General features: G+C 39.6%; 1 protein-coding gene across 1 annotated transcript in view; it reads right to left on the bottom strand.

The window, feature by feature from the left end:
• Positions 1 to 24063, bottom strand: part of PXDNL (peroxidasin like) — a 513952-nt gene that overhangs the window by 60061 nt on the left and 429828 nt on the right. Inside the window, exon 18 of the mRNA XM_030937395.1 lies at positions 426 to 560. Within this exon, the coding sequence (XP_030793255.1) occupies positions 426 to 560 (135 nt within the window). The remainder of the gene's footprint in view (positions 1 to 425; positions 561 to 24063) is intronic.

Genomic DNA, 24063 nt, shown 5'->3' with positions numbered 1-24063 from the left:
TTCCTTCCTTCTCAACATCACTGAAGGTTGCAGACATCCTATGGAATAGGTATAATTGTTAGTCACACTTTACAGATGAGGAACCTGTTTCCAAGTGATACATGTCCAAAGTTAAACAGCTGTGAGTGGTGAGACTCAGATTCAAGCACAACGTAGTCCATCTAGCTGTCAATGTCTTAATCACCCACTTCTATTGCTTTTTGAGAAATTCTGTTTCTTCTCTTCTTACAAAGATTTACAAAAATAAATGCTATCTGATAATATTGGTGGTTACAAAAGTTCTGTCACCAAATGCTGTCTGCTATTTATTATACTCAATATGCATTAAATCATAAAAAATGTGAATCACAATGGGTTGTACATATACATTGCAGGTCAAAAATAACTTCTGTGATGTTTAATAAGTATAACAGATAATCCTTCACCTATCTCCATCTCTTAGCCGCTGAAACTGGGTAACAAACAGGCACATAAGTGTTGGTCCCACTCTCGTACCAGGAATCAGGTCTTCAACCATAAGGGCAGGCCAGAGGTCAATGTCACCTGGAGAGCCATACAACCTGGAACAGAGACAGGCAGACAGTACATGTCTGAGACCAGAAGTGGCATTGAAAATATTCCTTTTATGAATGACACCAAGCATTATTTTATCCACACAAAAATAGAAAAGTAGATATGATTATTACTGCGTTCTCATTTCACAGGGGAAAGAATTGAGATGAAGGAACCCTCAGGGATCACCCCACAGGCAGGGTCATAACCTATCCAAGGACATATGACACGAAGTCTCATGCAATGTCCCCTGTGCAATTCTTTATAATTATTCTCTAAGCATATGGAATATGACTGTGTGTGTGTGTGTATATATATATATATATATATATATATATATACAAGTGTCTGTGTTATGCTCATGTATAAATGCATCTAGCTAATTCCTTCAGAAATACATAGAAAATTAACAATTCAGCATTGAGAAATGTCCACGTCGGTGTATATGCTAGGTATGCTAAAAAGTAAAAAGTCAGAAGAAAATCATAATTTGAGGAGATGATAAGATAATAAGTGTTAGGTAAGTTTCTCTTGCTAAAAAGGCAGTTAAGTATTTGATCTAAGATTTGAAGTAATTTTTAAAAACAACAAACAAACAAAAAAGCACAATGCAAATGTTGATTATAAGCCAACAGCCGTGGCTCAGTACTCACTTAGAGAAAGAAATATTGATCCATATCCTTGACACTCCTAGTAGGAGTCACTCTTATTGCTTTTTTTTTCTCTGTACTCTAATGATAAATGTGACACCAACTTAAATTGTCCCTTATTTTATTTTATTTCATACATATGATTCCCTAAACTACAAGTAGTTCAGTTTGCATGTTTTAACCTTGTCACAAATGGAAATATAGTGTTCATACTTCCTTTTTCTCACTCAGCAGTTTACTTGGCGACGCAATTGTGTGGTTGCATACATTTGTACCTTCTTCATTTTGTCTGCTGTATAGTAAACAGTCTATTATTGGAAACCATTCCAATTTAGTTTAGTTACACTGGTGATGAACACTTGTGAGGTTTTCAACTTTTACATTAACATTCTCTACATGTTTCTTCATATGAACAAGAGTTTCTCTAGACTAGTCATCAGCAAATTTTTACCACAGAGCCAGAGAGACAGTGTTTTCAGCTTTGTAGGACAACTGTGGGTTCTGTTGCAAGTACCCAACTCCTGTTTTGCATAAAAGCAGCCATAGACAACATATAAACAAATAGACATAGTTGTGTTCCAATAAAACTTTATTTACAAAATTAGGAAAGTAGGTCAGATTTGGCCAATGGGCTGTGGTTTGCGGATCCCTGCTTTAGATTATGTTGCGCAAGAGCTAGAATTCTGAGTGCAGAGTATAATATCTTCAATTTTAATAGTTAATGCCAAACTGCTATCCAAAATTGATGTATGATTCATATTCCCATAATGAGTATACAGAATTACTCTGTGATACATAGCCATATGTATAGACAATGCCAAACTGCTATCCAAAATAGATGTACAATTCATACTTCCACAAGAAGCATATCAAAACTCTCAATGCTACCTGGAGAGCCATACAACCTGGGAGAGACAGGCATATTATTCCTTGACACATTGTAACTTATTCCATTTTACTTTATTTTGTTAGTCAACTCTCATCACTGCTGCCCTTCCCCGCTTTCTCCTTCTTGGTTTCCATCTTCATTGTCCTCTTATTTATCTTCATCTGGCTCCTTTTTGCTGCCACGTCTGCTCCTCTTCCTCTGCCTCCACCTCCTTTCTTTTCTTAATTTCTGATAATAGATGGACTTTTTAGATTTCCAAGTGCTTGCTTGAATGTTTGAGGGCCATTTAATTCAGGTGTGAATGTTGTGTTATTGTTTCCTCCTGTTTCAATTCTTTTTTTGAGAGATTTTTCCTGAAATATTTTGATTTGCATTTCTGTTTTCTTGTTACATAGCTTTATTTGAAATTGGTCTCTCTCTCTCTTTTAATTCCGATGCGTTTTCATGAAATGAATTTCTGGTTCAATAGCATACTTTTCTATCACTACAGGGAAGTGCAGTCTTTTTGATGCCTGCTTTGGTGGTGATGGGGAAAAGTGGGAGTTAAAATGTTTTGTTTCTCTTTAAGTGCTAGAGCATCCTTAATTTAATTTCATTCTGCTTTCATGTCACTATCAAATCTGAAGGGGCACTCTACCCTTTCTCTACTTACCTCCTTCTTCCACCTCCACCCCCCCCCAAAAAGCCATCTCTGGACACTCTCAGATTTGTAATTGATGTTGATAACTCCCAGGTTTCCAGAATTTCATTTGACAACTTAATACTTGGTGCTGGAGTTTTTCCGTCCAGAGGATTTTTTTTTTCTTTTTCTTTCTTTTTTTTTTTTTTTTTTTTTTTTTTTTGAGACAAGGTCTCACTTTGTTGCCCATGCTGGACTGCAGTGGTGCAATCACACCTCACTACAGCTTCAAGCTCCTGTGCTCAACGGCTCCTCTTGGCACAGCGCCATCCTTTTCTATATTTTACCTTCCCTCCTTCCCATTTCTTTGTCCATAGAGATTTTTCTAATTAACTTACCCTTCTTTTCCCCAAACCCACAATGTCAGGCCTCTGAGCCCAAGCTAAGCCATCATATCCCTAGTGACCTGCACGCATATATCCGGATGGCCTGAAGTAACTGAAGAGCCACAAAATAAGTGAAAATAGCCTTGATGACATTCCACCATTATGATTTGTTTCTGCCCCACCCTAACTGATCAATGTACTTTGTAATCTCCCCTACCCTTAAGAAGGTTCTTTGTAATTCTCCCTACCCTTGAGAATGTACTTTGTGGGATCCAGCCCCTGCCCACAAAACATTTGCTCCTAACTCCACCGCCTATCCCAAAACTTGTAAGAACTAATGATAATCGCACCATGCTGGCTGCCTCCTTTTTCGGACTCAGCCCCCCTGCACCCAGGTGAAATAAACAGCCTTGTTGCTCACACAAAGCCTGTTTGGTGATCACTTCACATGGACACACGTGAGACATTTGATGCCAAAGACCCGGATCAGCGGGACTCCTTTGGGAGATCAGTCCCCTGTCCTCACCCTCACTCCATGAAGAGATCCACCTACAACTTCAGGTCTTCAGACCAACCAGCCCAAGGAACATCTCACGGATTTTAAATCAGGTAAGAGGTTGGAGAAGTGATTTCTCCAACCTCTCTCACTATCCCTCAACCTCTTTCTCCTTTCAGTCTTGGAGCCACCCTTCAATCTCTCCCTCCTCTTAATTTCAGTACCTTTCCTTTTCTGGTAGAGACAAAGTAGACGTGTTTTATCCGTGGATTCAAAACTCTGGCGCCAGTCACGGACTTGGGAAGACAAGTCCCTTGGTGTTTAATCACATGGGGATGCCTTCTTGATTATTCACCTACATGTCAGAGGTGTCTGACCACATGGGGACGCCTGCCTTGGTCTTTCGCTCCTAGCAGCAAGCACCGCTTTTCTGGGGAGCAAACAACCCCTGATCCCTTCTCTCCATGTCTCCACACCTTCTCCACTTTCCTGGGGGGCAAGCACTCCCCAACCCTTCTCTCTGTGTCTCTACCCCTTTTCCAGTTTCCTGGAGGACAGGCACCTCCCACCCTTCTCCACTTTCCTGGGGGCAAGCACCCCCCAACCTTTCTCCACTTTCTTGCGGGGCAAGCCCCTCTCACCCTGTTTCCACTTTCCTGGGGGGGCAAGCACTCCCACCCCTTCTCTCTGTGTCTCTACCCTTCTCTTTAAACTTGCCTCCTTCACTAAGGGCAACCTTCCACCCTCCATTCCTCCTTCTTCTCCCTTAGCCTGTGTTCTCAAGAACTTAAAACCTCTTCAACTCTTGCCTGACCTAAAATCTAAGCTTCTTATTTTCTTCTGCAATGCTGCTTGACCCTAATACAAACTCGACAGTGGTTTCAAATAGTCAGAAAATGGCATTTTCGATATTTCCATCCTACAAGATCTAAATAATTCTTCTCGTAAAATGGGCAAACGGTCTGAGGTGCCTGACGTCCAGACATTCTTTTACACATTGGTTCCTCCCTAGTCTCCGTTCCCAGTGCAACTTGTCCCAAATCTTGCTTCTTTCCCTCCCGCCTGTCCCTTCAGTCCCAACCCCAAGCGTCTCTGAGCCTTTTGAATCTTCCTTTTCTATGGACCCATCTGACCTCTCCTCTCCTCCCGAGGCTGCTCCTCGCCAGGCTGAGCTAGGTCCCAATTTTTTCTCAGCCTCCGCTCCCCCACCCTATAATCCTTTTGTCATCTCCCCTCCTCACACCCGGTCTGGCTTACTGTTTTGTTCCGTGACTATCCCTCCCTGACCTGCTGCCCAGCAATTTCCTCTTAAAAAGGTGGCTGGAGCTAAAGGCATAGTCAAGGTTAATGCTCCATTTTATTTATCCAACCTCTCACAAATCAGTTAGCGTTTAGGCTCTTTTTCATAAAATACAAAAACCCAGTCCAGTTCATGGCCCGTTCGGCAGCAACCCTGAGACGCTTTACAGCCCTAGACCCTAAAAGGTCAGAAGGCTGTCTTATTCTCAATATTTTATTTTATTACCCAATCTGCTCCTGACATTCAATAAGCTGGAAAAATTAAATTCCAGCTCTCAAACACCACAACAGGACTTAATTAACCTTGCCTTCAAGGTGTACAATAATACAGTAGAGGCAGCCAAGTAGCAACTTATTTCTGAGTTGCAATTCCTTGCCTTCAGCACACAAGAACATCTCTAGCACACAAGAACTCCAGACACCTGAACCGCAGCTGCCAGGGGTTCCTCCAGAACCTCCACCCCCAGGAGCTTGGTACAGGTGCTGGAAATCTGGCCACCGGGCCAAGGAATGCCTGCAGCCCCGGATTCCTCCTAAGCCATGTCCCATCTGTGTGGGACTCCACTGAAAATCAGACTGTTCAACTCACCTGGCAGCCACTCCCAGAGTCCCTGGAACTCTGGCCCAAGGCTCTCTGACTGACTCCCTCCCAGATCTTCTCGGCTTAGCAGCTGAAGACTGACACTGCCCGATCGCCTCAGAAACCTACAGGACCAACACAGACGCTTTGGGTAACTCTTACAGTGGAGGGTAAGTCTGTCCCCTTCTTAATCAATATGGAGGCTACCCACTCCACATTACCTTCTTTTCAAGGGCCTGTTTCCCTTGCCTCCATAACCATTGTGGGTATTGACGGCCAGGTTGCTAAACCTCTTAAAACTCCCCAACTCCGGTACCAACTTGGACAATATTCTTTTATGCACTCCTTTTTAGTTATCCCCACCTGCCCAGTTCCCTGTTTTGATCGAGACATTTTAACTAAATTATCTGTTTCCCTGACTATTCCTGGACTACAGCCATATCTCATTTCTACCCTTCTTCCCAACCCAAAGCCTCCTTCTCATCTTCCTCTCATATCCTTCCACCTTAATCCAAAAGTATATAGGATACCTCTACTTCCTCTTTGGTGACGAATGATGCACCACTTACCATCCCATTAAAACCTAATCACACCATGCTCAATGTCGATATCCCATCCCACAGCATGCTTTAAAAGGATTAAAGCCTGCTATCACTGTCCTGTTACAGCCCGGCCTTTTAAAGCCTATAAACTCTCCTTACAATTCCCCCATTTTACCTGTCCGAAAACCAGACAAGCCTTACAGGTTAGTTCAGGATCTGCACCTTATCAACAAAATTGTCTTGCCTATCCACCCCGTGGTGCCAAAGCCATGTACTCTCCTATCCTCAATACCTCCCTCCACAACCCCTCCATAACCCATTATTCTATTCTGGATCTCAAACATGCTTTCTGCACTATTTCTTTGTACTCTTCATCCCAGCCTCTCTTTGTTTTCACTTGGACTGACCCTGACACCCATCAGGCTCAGCAAATTACCTGGGCTCTACTGCCGCAAGGCTTTGTGGACAGCCCCCATTACTTCAGTCAAGTCCAAATTTCTTCCTTGTCCATTATCTATCTCAACATAATTCTTCATGAAAACACGTGCTCTCCCTGCTGATCGTGTCTGACTAATCTCCCAAACCCCATCCCCTTCTACAAAACAACAACTCCTTTCCTTCCTGGGCATGGTAGGATACTTTCGCCTTCAGAACCTGGTTTTGCCATCCTAACAAAACCATTACATAAACTCACAAAAGCAAACCTAGCTGACCCCATAGATCCTAAATCCTTTTGCCACTCCTCTTTCTGTTCCTTAAAAACAGCCCTAGAATCTGCCCCCACACTAGCTGTCCCTAACTCATCCCAACCCTTTTCATTACGCACAGCCAAAGTGCAGGGCTATGCAGTTGGAGTTCTTATGCAAGAGCCAGGACCATGCCCTGTAGCCTTTCTGTCCAAGCAACTTGACCTTACTGTTTTAGCTTAGCCCTCATGTCTGTGTGTGGTGGCTGCTGCTGCCCTAATATTTTTAGAGGTCCTCAAAATCACAAACTATGCTCAACTCATTCTCTACAGTTCTCATAACTTCCAAAATCTATTTTCTTCCTCACACCTGACACATATACTTTCTGCTTCCCAGCTCCTTCAGCTGTACTCACTCTTTGTTGAGTCTCTCACAGTTACCATAGTTCCTGGCCCGGACTTCAATCCGGCCTCCCACATTATTCCAGATACCACACCTGACCCCCATGACTGTATCTCTCTGATACAACTGACATTCACTCCATTTCCCCATATTTCCTTCTTTCCTATTCCTCACCCTGATCACACTTGGTTTATTGATGGCAGTTCCACCAGGCCTAATCACCACTCACCAGCAAAGGCAGGCTATGCTATAGTATCTTCCACATCTATCATCGAGGCTACTGCTCTGCCCCACTCCACTACCTCTCAGTAAGCTGAACTCATTGCCTTAAGTTGAGCCTTCACTCTTGCAAAGGGACTACACATCAATATTTACACTGACTCTAAATATATCTTCCATATCCTGCAACACCATGCTGTTATATAGGCAGAAAGAAGTTTCCTCACTATGCAAGGGTCCTTCATCATTAATGCCTCTTTAACAAAACAAAAACTCTACTCAAGGTTGCTTTACTTCCAAAGGAAGCTGGAGTCATTCACTGCAAGAACCACCAAAAGGCATCAGATCTCATTTCTCAGGGCAATACTTATGCTGATAAGGTAGCTAAAAAGCAGTTAGCATTCCAACTTCTGTCCCTCATGACCAGTTTTTCTCCTTCTTATCGGTCACTCCCACCTACTCTTCCACTGAGACTTCCACCTATCAATCTCTTCCCACACAAGGCAAATAGTTCTTTGACCAAGGAAAATATCTCCTTCCAGCCTTATAGGCCCATTCTATTCTGTCATCATTTCATAACCTCTTCTATGTAGGTTGCAAGCCACTAGTCTGCCTCTTAGAACCTCTCATTTCCTTTCCATTGTGGAAATCTATCCTTAAAATATCACTTCTCAGTGTTCCATCTGCTATTCTACTACTCCTCAAGAATTTCTCAGGTCCCCTCCCTTCCCTACACATCAAGCTCGGGGATTTGTCCCCACCCAGGACTGGCAAGTTGACTTTACTCACATGCCTTGAGTTAGGAAACTAAAATACCTCTTGATCTGGGTAGACACTTTCACTGGGTGGGTAGAGGCCTTTCCCACAGGGTCTGAGAAGGAAATTTCTTCCCTTCTGTCAGACATAATTCCTCGGTTTGGCCTTCCCACCTCTATGCAGTCTGATAGCAGATCAGCCTTTATTAGTCAAATCACCCAAGCAGTTTTTCAGGCTCTTGGTATTCAGTGAAACCTTTATATCCCTTACCCTCCTCAATCTTCAGGAAAGGTAGAACAGACTAATGGTATTTACCTCACCAAGCTCAACCACCAACTTAAAAAGGACTGGACAATACTTTTACCACTTGCCCTCCTTGGAATTCAGGCCTGTCCTCAGAATGCTACAGGGTACAGCCCGTTTGAGCTCCTATATGGACACTCCTTTTTATTAGGCCCCAGTCTCATTCCAGACACCAGACCAACTTGGACTGTGCCCCAAAAAACTTGTCATCCCTACTCTCTTCTGTCTAGTCATACTCCTATTCGCCGTTCTGAACTCCTCATAAATGCCCTGCTCTTGTTTACACTGCCGGTTTACACCGTTTCTCCAAGCCTTCATAGCTGATATCTCCTGGTGCTATCCCCAAACCGCCACTCTTAACTCCCTCTTAAAGTAAATAAATAATCTTTGCTGGCAGGGCTATGCTGAACCTCCTTGGGCACTCTCTAATTAGAAGTCCTGGGTCCTCCCAATTCTTAGTCCTTTAATACCTGTTTCTCTCCCTCTCTTATTCCATTTAGTTTTTCAATTCATACAAAACTGTATCCAGGCCATCACCAATAATTCTATATGACAAACATTTCTTCTAACAACCCCACAATATCACCCCTTACCACAAAATCTTCCTTCAGCTTAATCTCTCCCACTCTAGGTTCCCACGCTGCCCTTAATCCCTCTCAAAGCAGCCCTGAGAAACATCGCCCATTATCTCTCCATACCACCCCCAAAAATTTTCACCACCCCAAGACTTTACCACTATTTAGTTTTATTTTTCTTATTAATATAAGAAGACAGGAATGTCAGGCCTCTGAGCCCAAGCTAAGCCATCATATCTCCTGTGACCTGCACGTACACATCCAGATGGCCTGAAGCAACTGAAGATCCACAAAACAAGTGAAAATAGCCTTAACTGATGACATTCCACCATTGAGATTTGTTTCTGCCCCACCCTAACTGATCACTGTACTTTGTAATCATCCCCACCCTGAAGAAGGTGCTTGGTAATTCTTCCCACCCTTGAGAATGTACTTTGTGGGATCCATCCCCTGCCCGCAAAACATTGCTCCTAACTCCACCACCTATCCCAAAACCTGTAAGAAGTAATGATAATCCCACCACGCTGGCTGTCTTCTTTTTTGGACTCAGCCCACCTACACAGAGGTGAAATAAACACCCTTGTTGCTCACACAAAACCTGTTTGGTGGTCTCTTCACACGGACACACGTGAGACACACAAACTTCCAGGGAACGTGGAGTTTCAGTGGCAGCTCCGAGAACTTGTTATTTTCAGACTTGCCATTGAAACTCATGCCATTTTCTGTCTCTCACTAATTCTGAAGGTATGAATCATGTGTTATTTTGTGTTCTCGTTGTTGATCTTACAGATTCGGAGAAGGCTGTGGTGAGAGATTTAGAAATAAGGGACAATTATTTTCCTAGGGCTAACCTGAAAAAATGTCTTTTTCAAAATTTGTGGTAATCTGAGGGGTGTGAAATGGTGTTTCATTATGATTCTGGATTTTCCTAATGAATTATACAATTGAATATCTTCCTCATGTTGATTGAAAATTTAGTTTTTTCTTATATGAAATGTGTATTTACACCTTTTACCTTTTTTTATTTTATTTTATTTTTTATTTTTTGCTTACTGTTAATTCTCTACATATTCTGAATGCTAATACTGTGATCTATGTCCAAATGTATTCTTTGTGTTTGTGGTGGATTATATTGGATTCTCATGAAAATATTTTCTTAATCTTCAAGTCATTTTATCAATTTTTATATCAACTTTACAATTTTTTGTACCTTACTGAAAATTTCTTTCTTTCCCCAATGCCATAGAGATATTCTCTTTTATTTTTTGTGAAGTTAAAATTCTGACTCTCAGATTTAAGTCCCTAATCTATCTGGAATTGATTTTCATATAAGATATGAGATCAGAATCCATACTCATTTTTAATCCAAGGGTAGCCAGTTGGTACCACACCACTTACTGAATGTGTTCTCACTTCTCACTGATGTTTCTTGCAACTCTTTCAAATATGATACTTCCATATATGAGCTGTTTTTCTTGTGGCTCTCTATTCTATTCTACTGTCCTAATTACTAAAAGCTTTATAGCAGTGCACTTGGCTTCCCTGGGCCACATTGAAAGAAGAAGAATTGTCTTGGGCCACACATAAAATACACTAACACTAAGAATAGCTGATGAGCTAAAAAAAAAAAAAAATCACTAAAAAAAAAATCTCATAATGTTTTAAGAAAGTCTATGATCTGTGTTGGGCCACATTGAAAGCCATCCTGGGCTGCATGCCTCCCACAAGCCACAAGTTGGAAAAGTTTGCTTTATGGAAGGGTTGCTAACTGGAACATCAAGCCACCCTACTATGTTCCTCTTGGTCATCAGCTTTACCAATTTAATTTTAGAATCAGCTGTTGATGCCACAAAGAAGCATTCTTCATTGGCATTACAATAAATATATCATTTGGGGGAAGCACTGACATATCAGTATTACTGAATCTTTCTACACCTAACATTTAATTAATGCTTACAATAGAATTTTGAGATGTTCTTTATTTAGTTAGGATGTTCCATTTTTCCTAGAATACTAAGAGCCTTTCTTAAATTCTAGAGAAATATTGCATTTTACATGGATTGTTTTTTCTGCCAGTACTGAAATGATCACTTTTTACTTTTTATTCAGCTTATGACCTAAATTATATCAACACTTTAAAAATCTTGGGCCAATTATACTACTGAAACGAGCCTATTATGGTCATGTTATATATATGTATGTATATATGGCACTCAACTTGAGTTTTCAATGCTTTGTTTATAATTTTTATATACATTTATATGAGATGTTGTCTTGTAAATTTCCTTGCCTCATACTGTTGTTATTTATTTTAATATCAAAATGTTTTTAATATCAAAATGTTACTGGCCTGAAAAAGTAAGTTAGTGTTCCTTCTGTTGCATTCCCTAAATGACTTGACGGGCCTTTGGAACCACCCAAATTACATTTATAAGTGGAACACTAGGCTTGATTTTGTATAGCAGTTTTAGGCTCCCAGCAAAACTGAGTGAAAGATACAGAGATTTATCATACACCCCTGCATTACTTCTTTAAAATAAGTAAAAAAAAAAAAAAAAAAAAAAAAAAAAAAAGGATATATTGATCTCTGAATGGCTAGAATTAAATTGTTGCAGAATATGAGAAATAATAGTAATGGAAATCAGAAAGTTACATAGGGTCAGATTTATGTCTATGAACTGTAAGAGTCCAGAAAAAAAATAGTACTTAGAGGTTTTAGAAATTAGAACATTGAACTTTCCCAGAGAGTATAATCCTGGCTTTGTTAATTTCAGTTCTTCATCATTGATCTGTTTCTCATCTCTTAAATAATCCAGCTAAGCGTCAACTATTCCTGTCCTTATTGTTCTATATTACTTTACCATGGCTCACCACAGCAGGTCCAAGAAATGCTGGGAGTCTTTGTGCATATCCTATATAAGTAACTTATTAATCGTGTATAGCCTATGTTTGGAAAAATAAATCCTCTCCACTTTCCTTAGAGGGAAGTCTGAGATCCATAAGCTCTCAAAACATTTCTTATTAATTCATCTGCATTACTCTGGAGAATATCAATTCTATTTTTTAAAACTTTTTCAATTGTAGACATTGTAGCTCTTCTTTTGTGGTTATAATTGGTCACTAGTAAGATTATAAAGCAGCTTCTGTGTTAATAGCTTTGGTATGTCATTTCACTTGTCAACTTTCACCCCCAAACCTAATGTCAAATGTTTGTTCCATAACTTAAAATGATAATCCAATATAAGGCAGCATGGGGTTTTATGACTGCAAAGAGATTTGTAATCTGACATGGCATCTAAGGGGCACTGTTCCTGAAAGTGAGAATGACAATACACACCAAATCCCTTTCTATTGTATGCAGCAGCAAATACAGAGGGCGCTGGTACTTTTGGCCAGAATTCCCCTAAATGCAGGCAGCATGAGAGAGTACCGCCCAAAGCAAGGCTGCAAACTGCCATCATAAAATCTCCTGGCTTTGGTAATGTACCATCTAACTGTGTTTAAATTTACCTTCTAACCTTTTCCATGATTGCAAAACAAAAACACACATGGAATAATGAGTAAACAGTCTAGCTGTGTTTAAAAAAAAAAGTGTGCTTTTGTTGGTATTTTGATATACAGAGAGTTGAAAGAAGATTTGCAGATCTTGAAATGAGCTATTTCATGCCATAAAGACCACAGTGTCAATTCATATCTAATTTCCTAATGACAGTTTGACTTAAAGTCGGCTTTAGAAGGAAGGATAATAATAATAACTTTCAATCAACTGGATCATTCACAGAGACACAAGGGCAGAGGTCCTGTATGGAATTTTTTCAGGGTTATACATGCTCATCTGATTCAAAGAGTGAAAGACAGATAGTGCAGCAATGTATGGTTTTAATGAAACAAATAAAAATCCTTCCCCAAAACACAAAGCAAAGGTTCTTTGTGATCAAGTGTCCTCGTGGAAAAGCTTTCTGAGAGACATCTGGATTTTCAGAGCAAATATGATCATTTAATAGCTTTTAGAGAAAAAATATGTTTGCAACATGTCCTTTGGCAAAAAGAGGCAAAATGCCCTTGTGTACTCTCACACAGAATAAAATTTCCTCTGCCTCAGGAAGACTGCATCCATTTAAGGGAAGTAAATGACATTTTACATCAGAGAAATTAAAACAATGAAAACATCCTATCCCACTAGCATGATTAGTCAGATCAGACACATGATACAAAATAATCTTATGGTTACCAGCACTGAAATAAAGGTGAATGACCAAAAAATAAAAAATAAATAAATAAACAAATAAAAATAAAAAATAAAAATCTTATGGTTAATTTGAGTCACTAACAACACCAGACAGAAAATTGTTTCTTTACCTGGAAGAAAATTTTCCGAGAATACTTTTTATTAAAAGCTATCTTGGGGGGGCGGAGCAAGATGGCCGAATAGGAACAGCTCCAGTCTCCGACTCCCGGCGCGAGCGACACAGAAGACCAGTGATTTCTGCATTTTCAACTGAGGTACTGGGGTCATCTCACTAGGGAGTGCCGGACAATCGGTGCTGGTCAGCTGCTGCAGCCCGACCAGTGAGAGCTGAAGCAGGGCGAGGCATCACCTCACCTGGAAGCGCAAGGGGGAAGGGAATCCCTTTTCCTAGCCAGGGGAACTGAGACACACAACACCTGGAAAATTGGGTAACTCCCACCCCAAAACGGCGCTTTAAGCAAACAGGCACACCAGGAGAATATATCCCACACCTGGCCGGGAGGGTCCCACGCCCACGGAGCCTCCCTCACTGCTAACACAGCAGTCTGCGGAGATCTATCCGCAAGGCAGCAGCGAGGCTGGGGGAAGGGCGCCCGCCATTGCTGAGGCTTAAGTAGGTAAACAAAGCCACTGGGAAGCTTGAACTGGGTGGAGCTCACAGCAGCTCAAGGAAGCCTGCCTGTCTCTGTAGACTCCACCTGTGGGGACAGCGCACAGCTGAAGACCAACAGGGGAAGCAGCAGGGGCCAGTGCAGACGCGAACGACTCTGTCTGACAGCTTTGGGGAAAGCCATGGTTCTCCCAACACGGAGGTTGAGATCTGAGAACGGACAGACTGCCTGTTCAGGTGGGTCCCTGACCCCTGAGTAGCCTAGCTGGGAGACATACCCCACTAGGGGCAGTCTGACACCCCACACCTCACATGGTAGAGTACACCCCTGAGAGGAAACTTCCAAAGGAAGAATCAGACAGGTATACTTGATGTTCAGCAATATTCTATCTTCGGCAACCTCTGCTGCTGATACCCAGGCAAACAGGGTCTGGAGTGGACCTCAAGCAATCTCCAACAGACCAACAGACAGTCCTTCTGACTGTCAGAAGGAAAACTATCAAACAGGAAGGACACCTATACCAAAACCCCATCAGTACGTCACCATCATCAAAGGTCAGAGACAGATAAAACCACAAAGATGGGGAAGAAGCAGGGCAGAAAAGCTGGAAATTCAAAAAATAAGAGCGCATCTCCCCCTGCAAAGGAGTGCAGCCCATCGCCAGCAACGGATCAAAGCTGGTCAGAGAATGACTTTGACAAGATGAGAGAAGAAGGCTTCAGTCCATCAAACTTCTCAGAGCTAAAGGAGGAATTACGTACCCAGCACAAAGAAACTAAAAATCCTGAAAAAAGAGTGGAAGAATTGACAGCTAGACTAATTAATGCAGAGAAGATCATAAACGAAATGACAGAGATGAAAACCATGACACGAGAAATACGTGACAAATGCACAAGCTTCAGTAACCGACTCGATCAACTGGAAGAAAGAGTATCAGCGATTGAAGATCAAATGAATGAAATGAAGTGAGAAGAGAAACCAAAAGAGAAAAGAAGAAAAAGAAATGAGAAAAGCCTGCAAGAAGTATGGGATTATGTAAAAAGACCAAATCTACGTCTGATTGGGGTGTCTGAAAGTGAGGGGGAAAATGGAACCAAGTTGGAAAACACTCTTCAGGATATCATCCAGGAGAACTTCCCCAACCTAGTAGGGCAGGCCAACATTCAAATTCCGGAAATACAGAGAACGCCACAAAGATACTCCTCGAGAAGAGCAACTCCAAGACACATAATTGCCAGATTCACCAAAGTTGAAATGAAGGAAAAAATCTTAAGGGCAGCCAGAGAGAAAGGTCGCGTTACCCACAAAGGGAAGCCCATCAGACTAACAGCAGATCTCTCGGCAGAAACTCTACAAGCCAGAAGAGAGTGGGGGCCAATATTCAACATTCTTAAAGAAAGGAATTTTCAACCCAGAATTTCATATCCAGCCAAACTAAGTTTCATCAGTGAAGGAGAAATAAAATCCTTTACAGATAAGCAAATGCTTAGAGATTTTGTCACCACCAGGCCTGCCTTACAAGAGACCCTGAAGGAAGCCCTAAAGATGGAAAGGAACAACTGGTACCAGCCATTGCAAAAACATGCCAAAATGTAAAGACCATGGAGGCTAGGAAGAAACTGCATCGACTAACGAGCAAAATAACCAGTTAATATCATACTGGCAGGATCAAGTTCACACATAACAATATTAACCTTAAATGTAAATGGACTAAATGCTCCAATTAAAAGACACAGACTGGCAAACTGGATAAAGAGTCAAGACCCATCAGTCTGCTGTATTCAGGAGACCCATCTCACATGCAGAGACATACATAGGCTCAAAATAAAGGGATGGAGGAAGATCTACCAAGCAAATGGAGAACAGAATAAGCAGGGATTGCAATCCTAGTCTCTGATAAAACAGACTTTAAACCATCAAAACAAACCCTAAACCATTACATAATGGTAAAGGGATCAATTCAACAGGAAGAGCTAACTATCCTAAATATACATGCACCCAATACAGGAGTACCCAGATTCATAAAGCAAGTCCTTAGAGACTTACAAAGAGACTTAGACTCCCATACAATAATAATGGGAGACTTCAACACTCCACTGTCAACATTAGACAGATCAACGAGACAGAAAGTTAACAAGGATATCCAGGAATTGAACTCATCTCTGCACCAAGCGGAACTAATAGACATCTATAGAACTCTCCACCCCAAATCAACAGAATATACATTCTTCTCAGCACCACATCGCACTTATTCCAAAATTGACCACATAATTGGAAGTAAAGCACTCCTCAGCAAATGTGCAAGAACAGAAATTATAACAAACTGTCTTTCAGACCACAGTGCAATCAAACTAGAACTCAGGAACAAGAAACTCAATCAAAACCGCTCAACTACATGGAAACTGAACAACCTGCTCCTGAATGACTACTGGGTACATAACAAAATGAAAGCGGAAATAAAGATGTTCTTTGAAACCAATGAGAACAAAGATACAACATACCAGAATCTCTGGGACACATTTAAAGCAGTGTGTAGAGGGAAATTTATAGCACTAAATGCCCACAAGGGAAAGCTGGAAAGATCTAAAATTGACACTCTAAAATCACAATTAAAAGAACTAGAGAGGCAAGAGCAAACACATTCAAAAGCTAGCAGAAGGCAAGAAATAACTAAGATCAGAGCAGAACTGAAGGAGATAGAGACACAAAAAACCCTCCAAAAAATCAATGAATCCAGGAGTTGGTTTTTTGAAAAGATCAACAAAATTGACAGTCCACTAGCAAGGCTAATAAAGAAGAAAAGAGAGAGGAATCAAATAGATGCAATAAAAAATGATAAAGGGGATATCACCACTGACCCCACAGAAATACAAACAACCATCAGAGAATACTATAAATGCCTCTATGCATATCAATTAGAAAATCTAGAAGAAATGGATAATTTCCTGGACACTTACACTCTCCCAAGGCTAAACCAGGAAGAAGTTGAATCCCTGAATAAACCAATAGCAGGCTCTGAAATTGAGGCAACAATTAATAGCCTACCCACCAAAAACAGTCCAGGACCAGATGGATTCACAGCTGAATTCTACCAGAGGTACAAGGAGGAGCTGGTACCATTCCTCCTGAAACTATTCCAATCAATAGAAAAAGAGGGAATCCTCCCTAACTCATTTTATGAGCCCAACATCATCCTGATACCAAAGCCTGGCAGAGACACAACAAAAAAAGAGAATTTTAGACCAATATCCCTGATGAACATCGATGCAAAAATTCTCAATAAAATACTGGCAAACCGGATTCAGCAGCACATCCAAAAGCTTATCCACCATGATCAAGTGGGCTTCATCCCTGGGATGCAAGGTTGGTTCAACATTCGCAAATCAATAAATGTAATCCAGCATATAAACAGAACCAAAGACAAGAACCACATGATTATCTCAATAGATGCAGAAACGGCTTTTGACAAAATTCAACAGCCCTTCATGCTAAAAACGCTCAATAAATTCGGTATTGATGGAACGTACCTCAAAATAAGAAGAGCTATTTATGACAAACCCACAGCTAATATCATCCTGAATGGGCAAAAACTGGAAAAATTCCCTTTGAAAACTGGCACAAGACAGGGATGCCCTCTCTCACCACTCCTATTCAACATAGTGTTGGAAGTTCTGGCTAAGGCAATCAGGCAAGAGAAATAAATCAAGGGTATCCAGTTAGGAAAAGAAGAAGTCAAATTGTCCCTGTTTGCAGATGACATGATTGTATATTTAGAAAACCCCATCGCCTCAGCCCAAAATCTCCTTAAGCTGATAAGCAACTTCAGCAAAGTCTCAGGATACAAAATTAATGTGCAAAAATCACAAGCATTCTTATACACCAGTAACAGACAAGCAGAGAGCCAATTCAGGAATGAACTTCCATTCACAATTGCTTCAAAGAGAATAAAATACCTAGGAATCCAGCTTACAAGGGATGTAAAGGACCTCTTCAAGGAGAACTACAAACCACTGCTCAGTGAAATCAAAGAGGACACAAACAAATGGAAGAACATACCATGCTCATGGATAGGAAGAATCAATATCGTGAAAATGGCCATACTGCCCAAGGTTATTTATAGATTCAATGCCATCCCCATCAAGCTACCAATGAGTTTCTTCACAGAATTGGAAAAAACTGCTTTAAAGTTCATATGGAACCAAAAGAGAGCCCGCAATGCCAAGACAATCCTAAGTCAAAAGGACAAAGCTGGAGGCGTCACGCTACCTGACTTCAAACTATACTACAAGGCTACAGTAACCAAAACAGCATGGTACTGGTACCAAAACAGAGATATAGACCAATGGAACAGAACAGGGTCCTCAGAAATAATACCGCACATCTACAGCCATCTGATCTTTGACAAACCTGAGAGAAACAAGAAATGGGGAAAGGATTCCCTATTTAATAAATGGTGCTGGGAAAATTGGCTAGCCATAAGTAGAAAGCTGAAACTGGATCCTTTCCTTACCCCTTATACGAAGATTAATTCAAGATGGATTAGAGACTTAAATGTTAGACCTAATACCATAAAAACCCTAGAAGAAAATCTAGGTAGTACCATTCAGGACATAGGCATGGGCAAGGACTTCATGTCTAAAACACCAAAAGCAATGGCAGCAAAAGCCAAAATTGACAAATGGGTTCTAATTAAACTAAAGAGCTTTTGCACAGCAAAAGAAACTACCATCAGAGTGAACAGGCAACCTACAGAATGGGAGAAAATTTTTGCAACCTACTCATCTGACAAAGGGCTAATATCCAGAATCTACAAAGAACTCAAACAAATATACAAGAAAAAAACAAACAACCCCATCAAAAAGTGGGGAAAGGATATGAACAGACATTTCTCAAAAGAAGATATTCATGCAGCCAACAGACACATGAAAAAATGCTCATCATCACTCGCCATCAGAGAAATGCAAATCAAAACCACAATGAGATACCATCTCACACCAGTTGGAATGGCAATCATTAAAAAGTCAGGAAACAACAGATGTTGGAGAGGATGTGGAGAAATAGGGAACACTTTTACACTGTTGGTGGGATTGTAAACTAGTTCAACCATTATGGAAAACAGTATGGCAATTCCTCAAGGATCTAGAACTAGATGTACCATATGACCCAGCCATCCCACTACTGGGTATATACCCAAAGGATTATAAATTATTCTACTACAAAGACACATGCACACGTATGTTTATTGCGGCACTATTCACAATAGCAAAGACTTGGAATCAACCCAAATGTCCATCTGTGACAGACTGGATTAAGAAAATGTGGCACATATACACCATGGAATACTATGCAGCCATCAAAAAGGATGAGTTTGGGTCCTTTGTAGGGGCATGGATGCAGCTGGAAACCATCATTCTTAGCAAACTATCACAAGAAGAGAAAACCAAACACCGCATGTTCTCACTCATAGGTGGGAACTGAACAATGAGATCACTTGGACTTGGGAAGGGGAACATCACACACCGGGGCCTATCATGGGGAGGGGGGAGGGGGGAGGGATTGCATTGGGAGTTATACCTGATATAAATGATGAATTGATGGGTGCTGACGAGTTGATGGGTGCAGCACACCAACATGGCATAAGTATACATATGTAATAAACCTGCACGTTATGCACATGTACCCTAGAACTTAAAGTATAATAAAAAAAAAAAGAAAAAGAAAAAAAAAAAAAAGATATCTTGGGACTCTAGATGTTTCCTCAAAAATCTTAAGGACACCACGTTTTTGTAAAAATAAATTTTTCTACAATTAAAAATGTATGCATTTTAGAAAACTATATGTAAAGCTTTATGTTAACAAACATCTCTGTAACAGAAATAGCGCAGAAAAGTAAACAAATGGGAAAAATGATTCAAGGAACTTTTATTTTTAAACAAGTATATAATACTATTCTTTTATGGGAGGAGGAACTTTTCTTTCTACTACTACTTTAAAGGAGGAAAATAACCTAAGCTATTTATACAAGATTTTACATAGAACTAAAATGTAATAGTCATCAAATTTTCAAAAGCAGAATACAGAATATAGAGCTCTGTAATTATGTCTAATAATAAAAATAATCATTTAAACTTTGTTTCATGATTAGAAGAAAAAGGAAAGAAGGGCTATAAATATAAGAAGAAAATTAAGAAATAGAATAAAATCAATGAAGGCGGAGACATCAAGAACAAGACAGAGATAAGTCCAGGCAGTCATTGAGACTGAGATAGACTTCCACATAAGAAAAGAGACAGGTCCATATCCAATAAAAATTCACATGTACTGAACAGTAGCATATTTGAACAACACTTACATCATGATAGCTATTAACAATTAAATCATTTTTAACTCCAATGGATAAATTCGCTTTTCACTGTCACCTTCAGGATGAAATACAAATAAGTTTTTTAAAAGCTATTTTATTAAATTCTACCTACATACAGTAACCCTTTGAAATCCTGGGCCTGAGACATGTTCTCCTTTTATTTAAACGGTTGACTAAATAAACATCAAGTATTAAGGACACACAGTGTCCAGGTGAGACTACCCACATCATAACCACAGAAGCAGAAAAATAGCTAAAAAGGAAAAAAAAAAAAAAAAGAAAAAAACACTTTCCAGTGTGTAAGACAATGTCATTAAATGTTATGTTTACACACTACATAAGATGAGTTAGCATACATTCTGGGTAAGTAATCTACAGTAATAAATCATGCTTTTAATTCCTGATTGAGAAGTTAAAGATTAACTTTCCATTCAATCCACATATTCTTAAGGGTTCCCTGAGTTTTCTAGCCACCAGTCTAGACTGAAAAAGGGCTAATTAACAGCCCCTAATTTAAAGAGCACAGACCAGTCAGAAGGCATAAACAGATATTTAAAACATAAACTACATTTTTATACCACGTGATATGGTTTGGCTGTGTCCCTGCCCAAATCTCATCTTGAATTGTAGCTCCCATAATTCCCATGTGCTGTGGGACGGATCTGATGGGAGATAACTGAATCGTAGGGTGGTTTCCCCCATACTAGTCCCCTGTTACTGAATAAGTCTCACAAGAGCTAATGTTTTATAAGGGGTTTCTCCTTTCACTTGGCTCTCATTCTCTCTTGCCTGCCACCATGTAAGACTTGCCTTTCACCTCCCACCATGATTGTGAGCCCTGCCAGCCAAGTGGAACTATAAGTCTATTAAACCTCTTTTTCTTTATAAATTACCCAGTCTCCGGTATGTGTTTATCAGTGGCATGAAAACGGACTAATAGACCACGGTATTGATAAAAAGCAGATAATGAATAAAAGAATAGCTATCCATTGGTGGAATTCAGGACACTTAACAGAAATGTTGGGAGATTTATTCTTCTTTTTTTTTTTTTTTTGACATCAGAGTCTTGCTCTGTCACCCAGGCTGGAGTGCAGTGGCATGATCTCAGCTCACCACAACCTCTGCCTTCCAGGTTCAAGCAATTCTTCTGCCTCAGCCTCCGGAGTAGCTGGGACAACAGGCGCATGCCACCATGCCTGGCTAATTTTTGTATTTTTAGTAGAATTGGGGTTTCACCATATTGGCCAGGCTGGTCTCGAACTCCTGACCTTGTGATCTGTCTTCCTTGGCCTCCCAAAGTGCTGGGATTACAGGCGTGAGCCACTGCGCCCAGTGAGGTTATTTATTCTAAGCTGAAAAATCACATCCCTATGTTATGATACTGGTAGTAGTAAGATAGATGACTGATAGAAAAAGAGATAATGATAGATATAGAGAGATGACAGAGAATTAGAAACAAGTGACAGATGACTGATAAAGATAAAAGATAGAGATAATATAGATAGATAAGAGATAAAGAGAAATTATAGAAATAGATAATAGATACATAAGTATGTAAGTGGATAAATAGATAATAGATAGAAACTTCATCTCTACTAAAAATACAAAAATTAAGTTGGTGCGGTGGCACGCACCTGTAGTCCCAGCTACTAGGGAGGCTGAGGCAGAAGAATTGTTTGAACCCAGGAGGTGGGAGGTTGCAGTGAGCCAAGATCGTACCACTGCACTCCAGCCTGAGTGACAGATGACAGAGCAAGACTCCATCTCAAAAAGAAAAAAAAAAAAGAAAGAGTCTTTTCTACATACCAGCCAAGTGTTGTCACTTGGCATTTTATTTCTATAATTCTATTTAATCAACTATATACACTTGATTTATAAATTTCATGTATGTCCTCAAAATTGCAAAACTATTTTGGCTTGACGCTCTGACTTTTTTCCAATCTTATGAAATCCATTACAATGTGAGAGCTTCTCCACTCAAGTCTGATTTCCCACTGTTCTACTCTTTCACAATCAGAGATGAACTAAGCTTTTCCTTCATTCAGCAAAGGAAGCCTATAGTCAGGACCTCCTCAACTATCCACCACAAACCATGCTATTGCACAGATCTCATAATTGTCCCCCACTCTTACAATTTTCCCTTTTAGATAACATTCTAAACTGATGAAAATTATGCAGTTATAAAAATGATCAGGCTTCATTTTGTTTCTCCAGCTCATCAGTCCCAATAGGGCCCATTGCATTGAAATTTAAAACCAATGTTAAGTATGGTAATAGAGCCATCTTTGTTTCCAGGTGGGCATGCTCCAGGGAAGGGCCATAAGGATGTCTCACTTTGTATGCCAGGTCCCATCAAATAGAGTAACTACTGGCTGTTATGAGAGCCATGTCTAGAAGAAGTCAGAGATTGCCTCTATGTTCAGTAGGAAAAAATCCTGTGAGAGTTTAGCAGGGCTTGTCACAGATGCAGGAGGAGAGACAGGTCACACAATTGCTAGCTTTTTGCCTTTTCTAAGCCAGTGAGTGCTTCATCATTCACTACAGTATCACTTGTGTACCTTTTATTAAGCAAATAGGTGGAATAAAGTAGATACAATAAATATTTATGAATTAACGTAATTACTAATTGAATAAATACATGAATATTACAGTAAAAAGAGATGTTTCTATTTCAAAACTGCTAAAAATGTTTTTGTTGTTGTTATTTTCACCTTAAATATGTTTTCAAGTTTTATCAAATGTCATTTTGGCATGCTCTGAGATGACTGAATAGGTTTTATAACTGTATATTCTAATAGAATGTCCTATATTGATACTAACTCAGTTTTATATTCTGGATTTATATTAATTATTCCTTCTTAATCATGTTGGACTATTCTTAAACTATTGATGATTTGACTGACAAGCATTTTTTTCTAAATGTTATTCCCTAAAAAAAATGACTTTAGAGTTAACATTACAGATCCTTTCTTAAGGTTTATACCAGAGCCATGCTAATTTCAGATAATAAATCAAGTAGGTTATCATCTTTTTATATATTCCATAATACTGCATAATGTGTTCTTTAAAATTTGAAATGTTTTGTCTAGCTAGAACTCAGAAACTATTAAAAGCAATTTTTCAATTATTTCAAATTAACGTAGGCTCTGTTTTGATATTGGTTTTCTTATTATTCTAAGACCAAATGGAAAAGTATTCAATTACTATGATTTTCAAGCTATCTTTATAAAAACACAAATAGTGATTTCTTAGAAATCAGTTTTTTTATGTTTTTGTAACTTAACTTTCAGTTTGGGAATATATTAATCAGTCTTTTTTTTTTCAACTTTTTACTTTATTAACTTTTGCTTTTGTATTTATTCTTTCCAACTTGAGTTAGACACTTAACATAAGTGAAAAATATCTGCTATGCTCATCCTGTGAGATTTTTGGTTGTTGATTACCATAACCTCATCTATCTAGACTGATACAGGTTTTCAAATACATACATTCTACTTCCTATGTGAGATGTTCTGCAGATGAGTACATTGGTACTGGTTCTGTTCATTAAATGTGAAGACTCAAGTCCTTCTTCAATTTTATAACTCTTCTATTGCTAACCCTTCAAACTGGGTCTCTCTCTCATTCCTGTTTTCTACCTCTTGGAACTTCTATAAATATTTTATGTTTTCAATCTTTTGTCTCTATCTCTAAATCTCTTATTATTTATTCTTCTCATCTATCTGTACTACACGCTGAGTGAATTCTTCAGATTTGTCTTCCAGTTCACTATTTTTTTATTCAGCTATTTCTGGTATGCTGTTTCACTATCTATTGAAATCTTAATTTCAATTATATATATCATGTCTTGAAATTCAGTTTTTCAAATACCTGTATTTTTACCTT

Source organism: Rhinopithecus roxellana, chromosome 9, assembly GCF_007565055.1.
Source record: "Rhinopithecus roxellana isolate Shanxi Qingling chromosome 9, ASM756505v1, whole genome shotgun sequence".
In the NCBI taxonomy this organism is placed as follows: domain Eukaryota; kingdom Metazoa; phylum Chordata; class Mammalia; order Primates; family Cercopithecidae; genus Rhinopithecus; species Rhinopithecus roxellana.
Note: the sequence above shows the minus strand (reverse complement) of the source record. Positions and strands in the feature narration are given on the sequence as shown.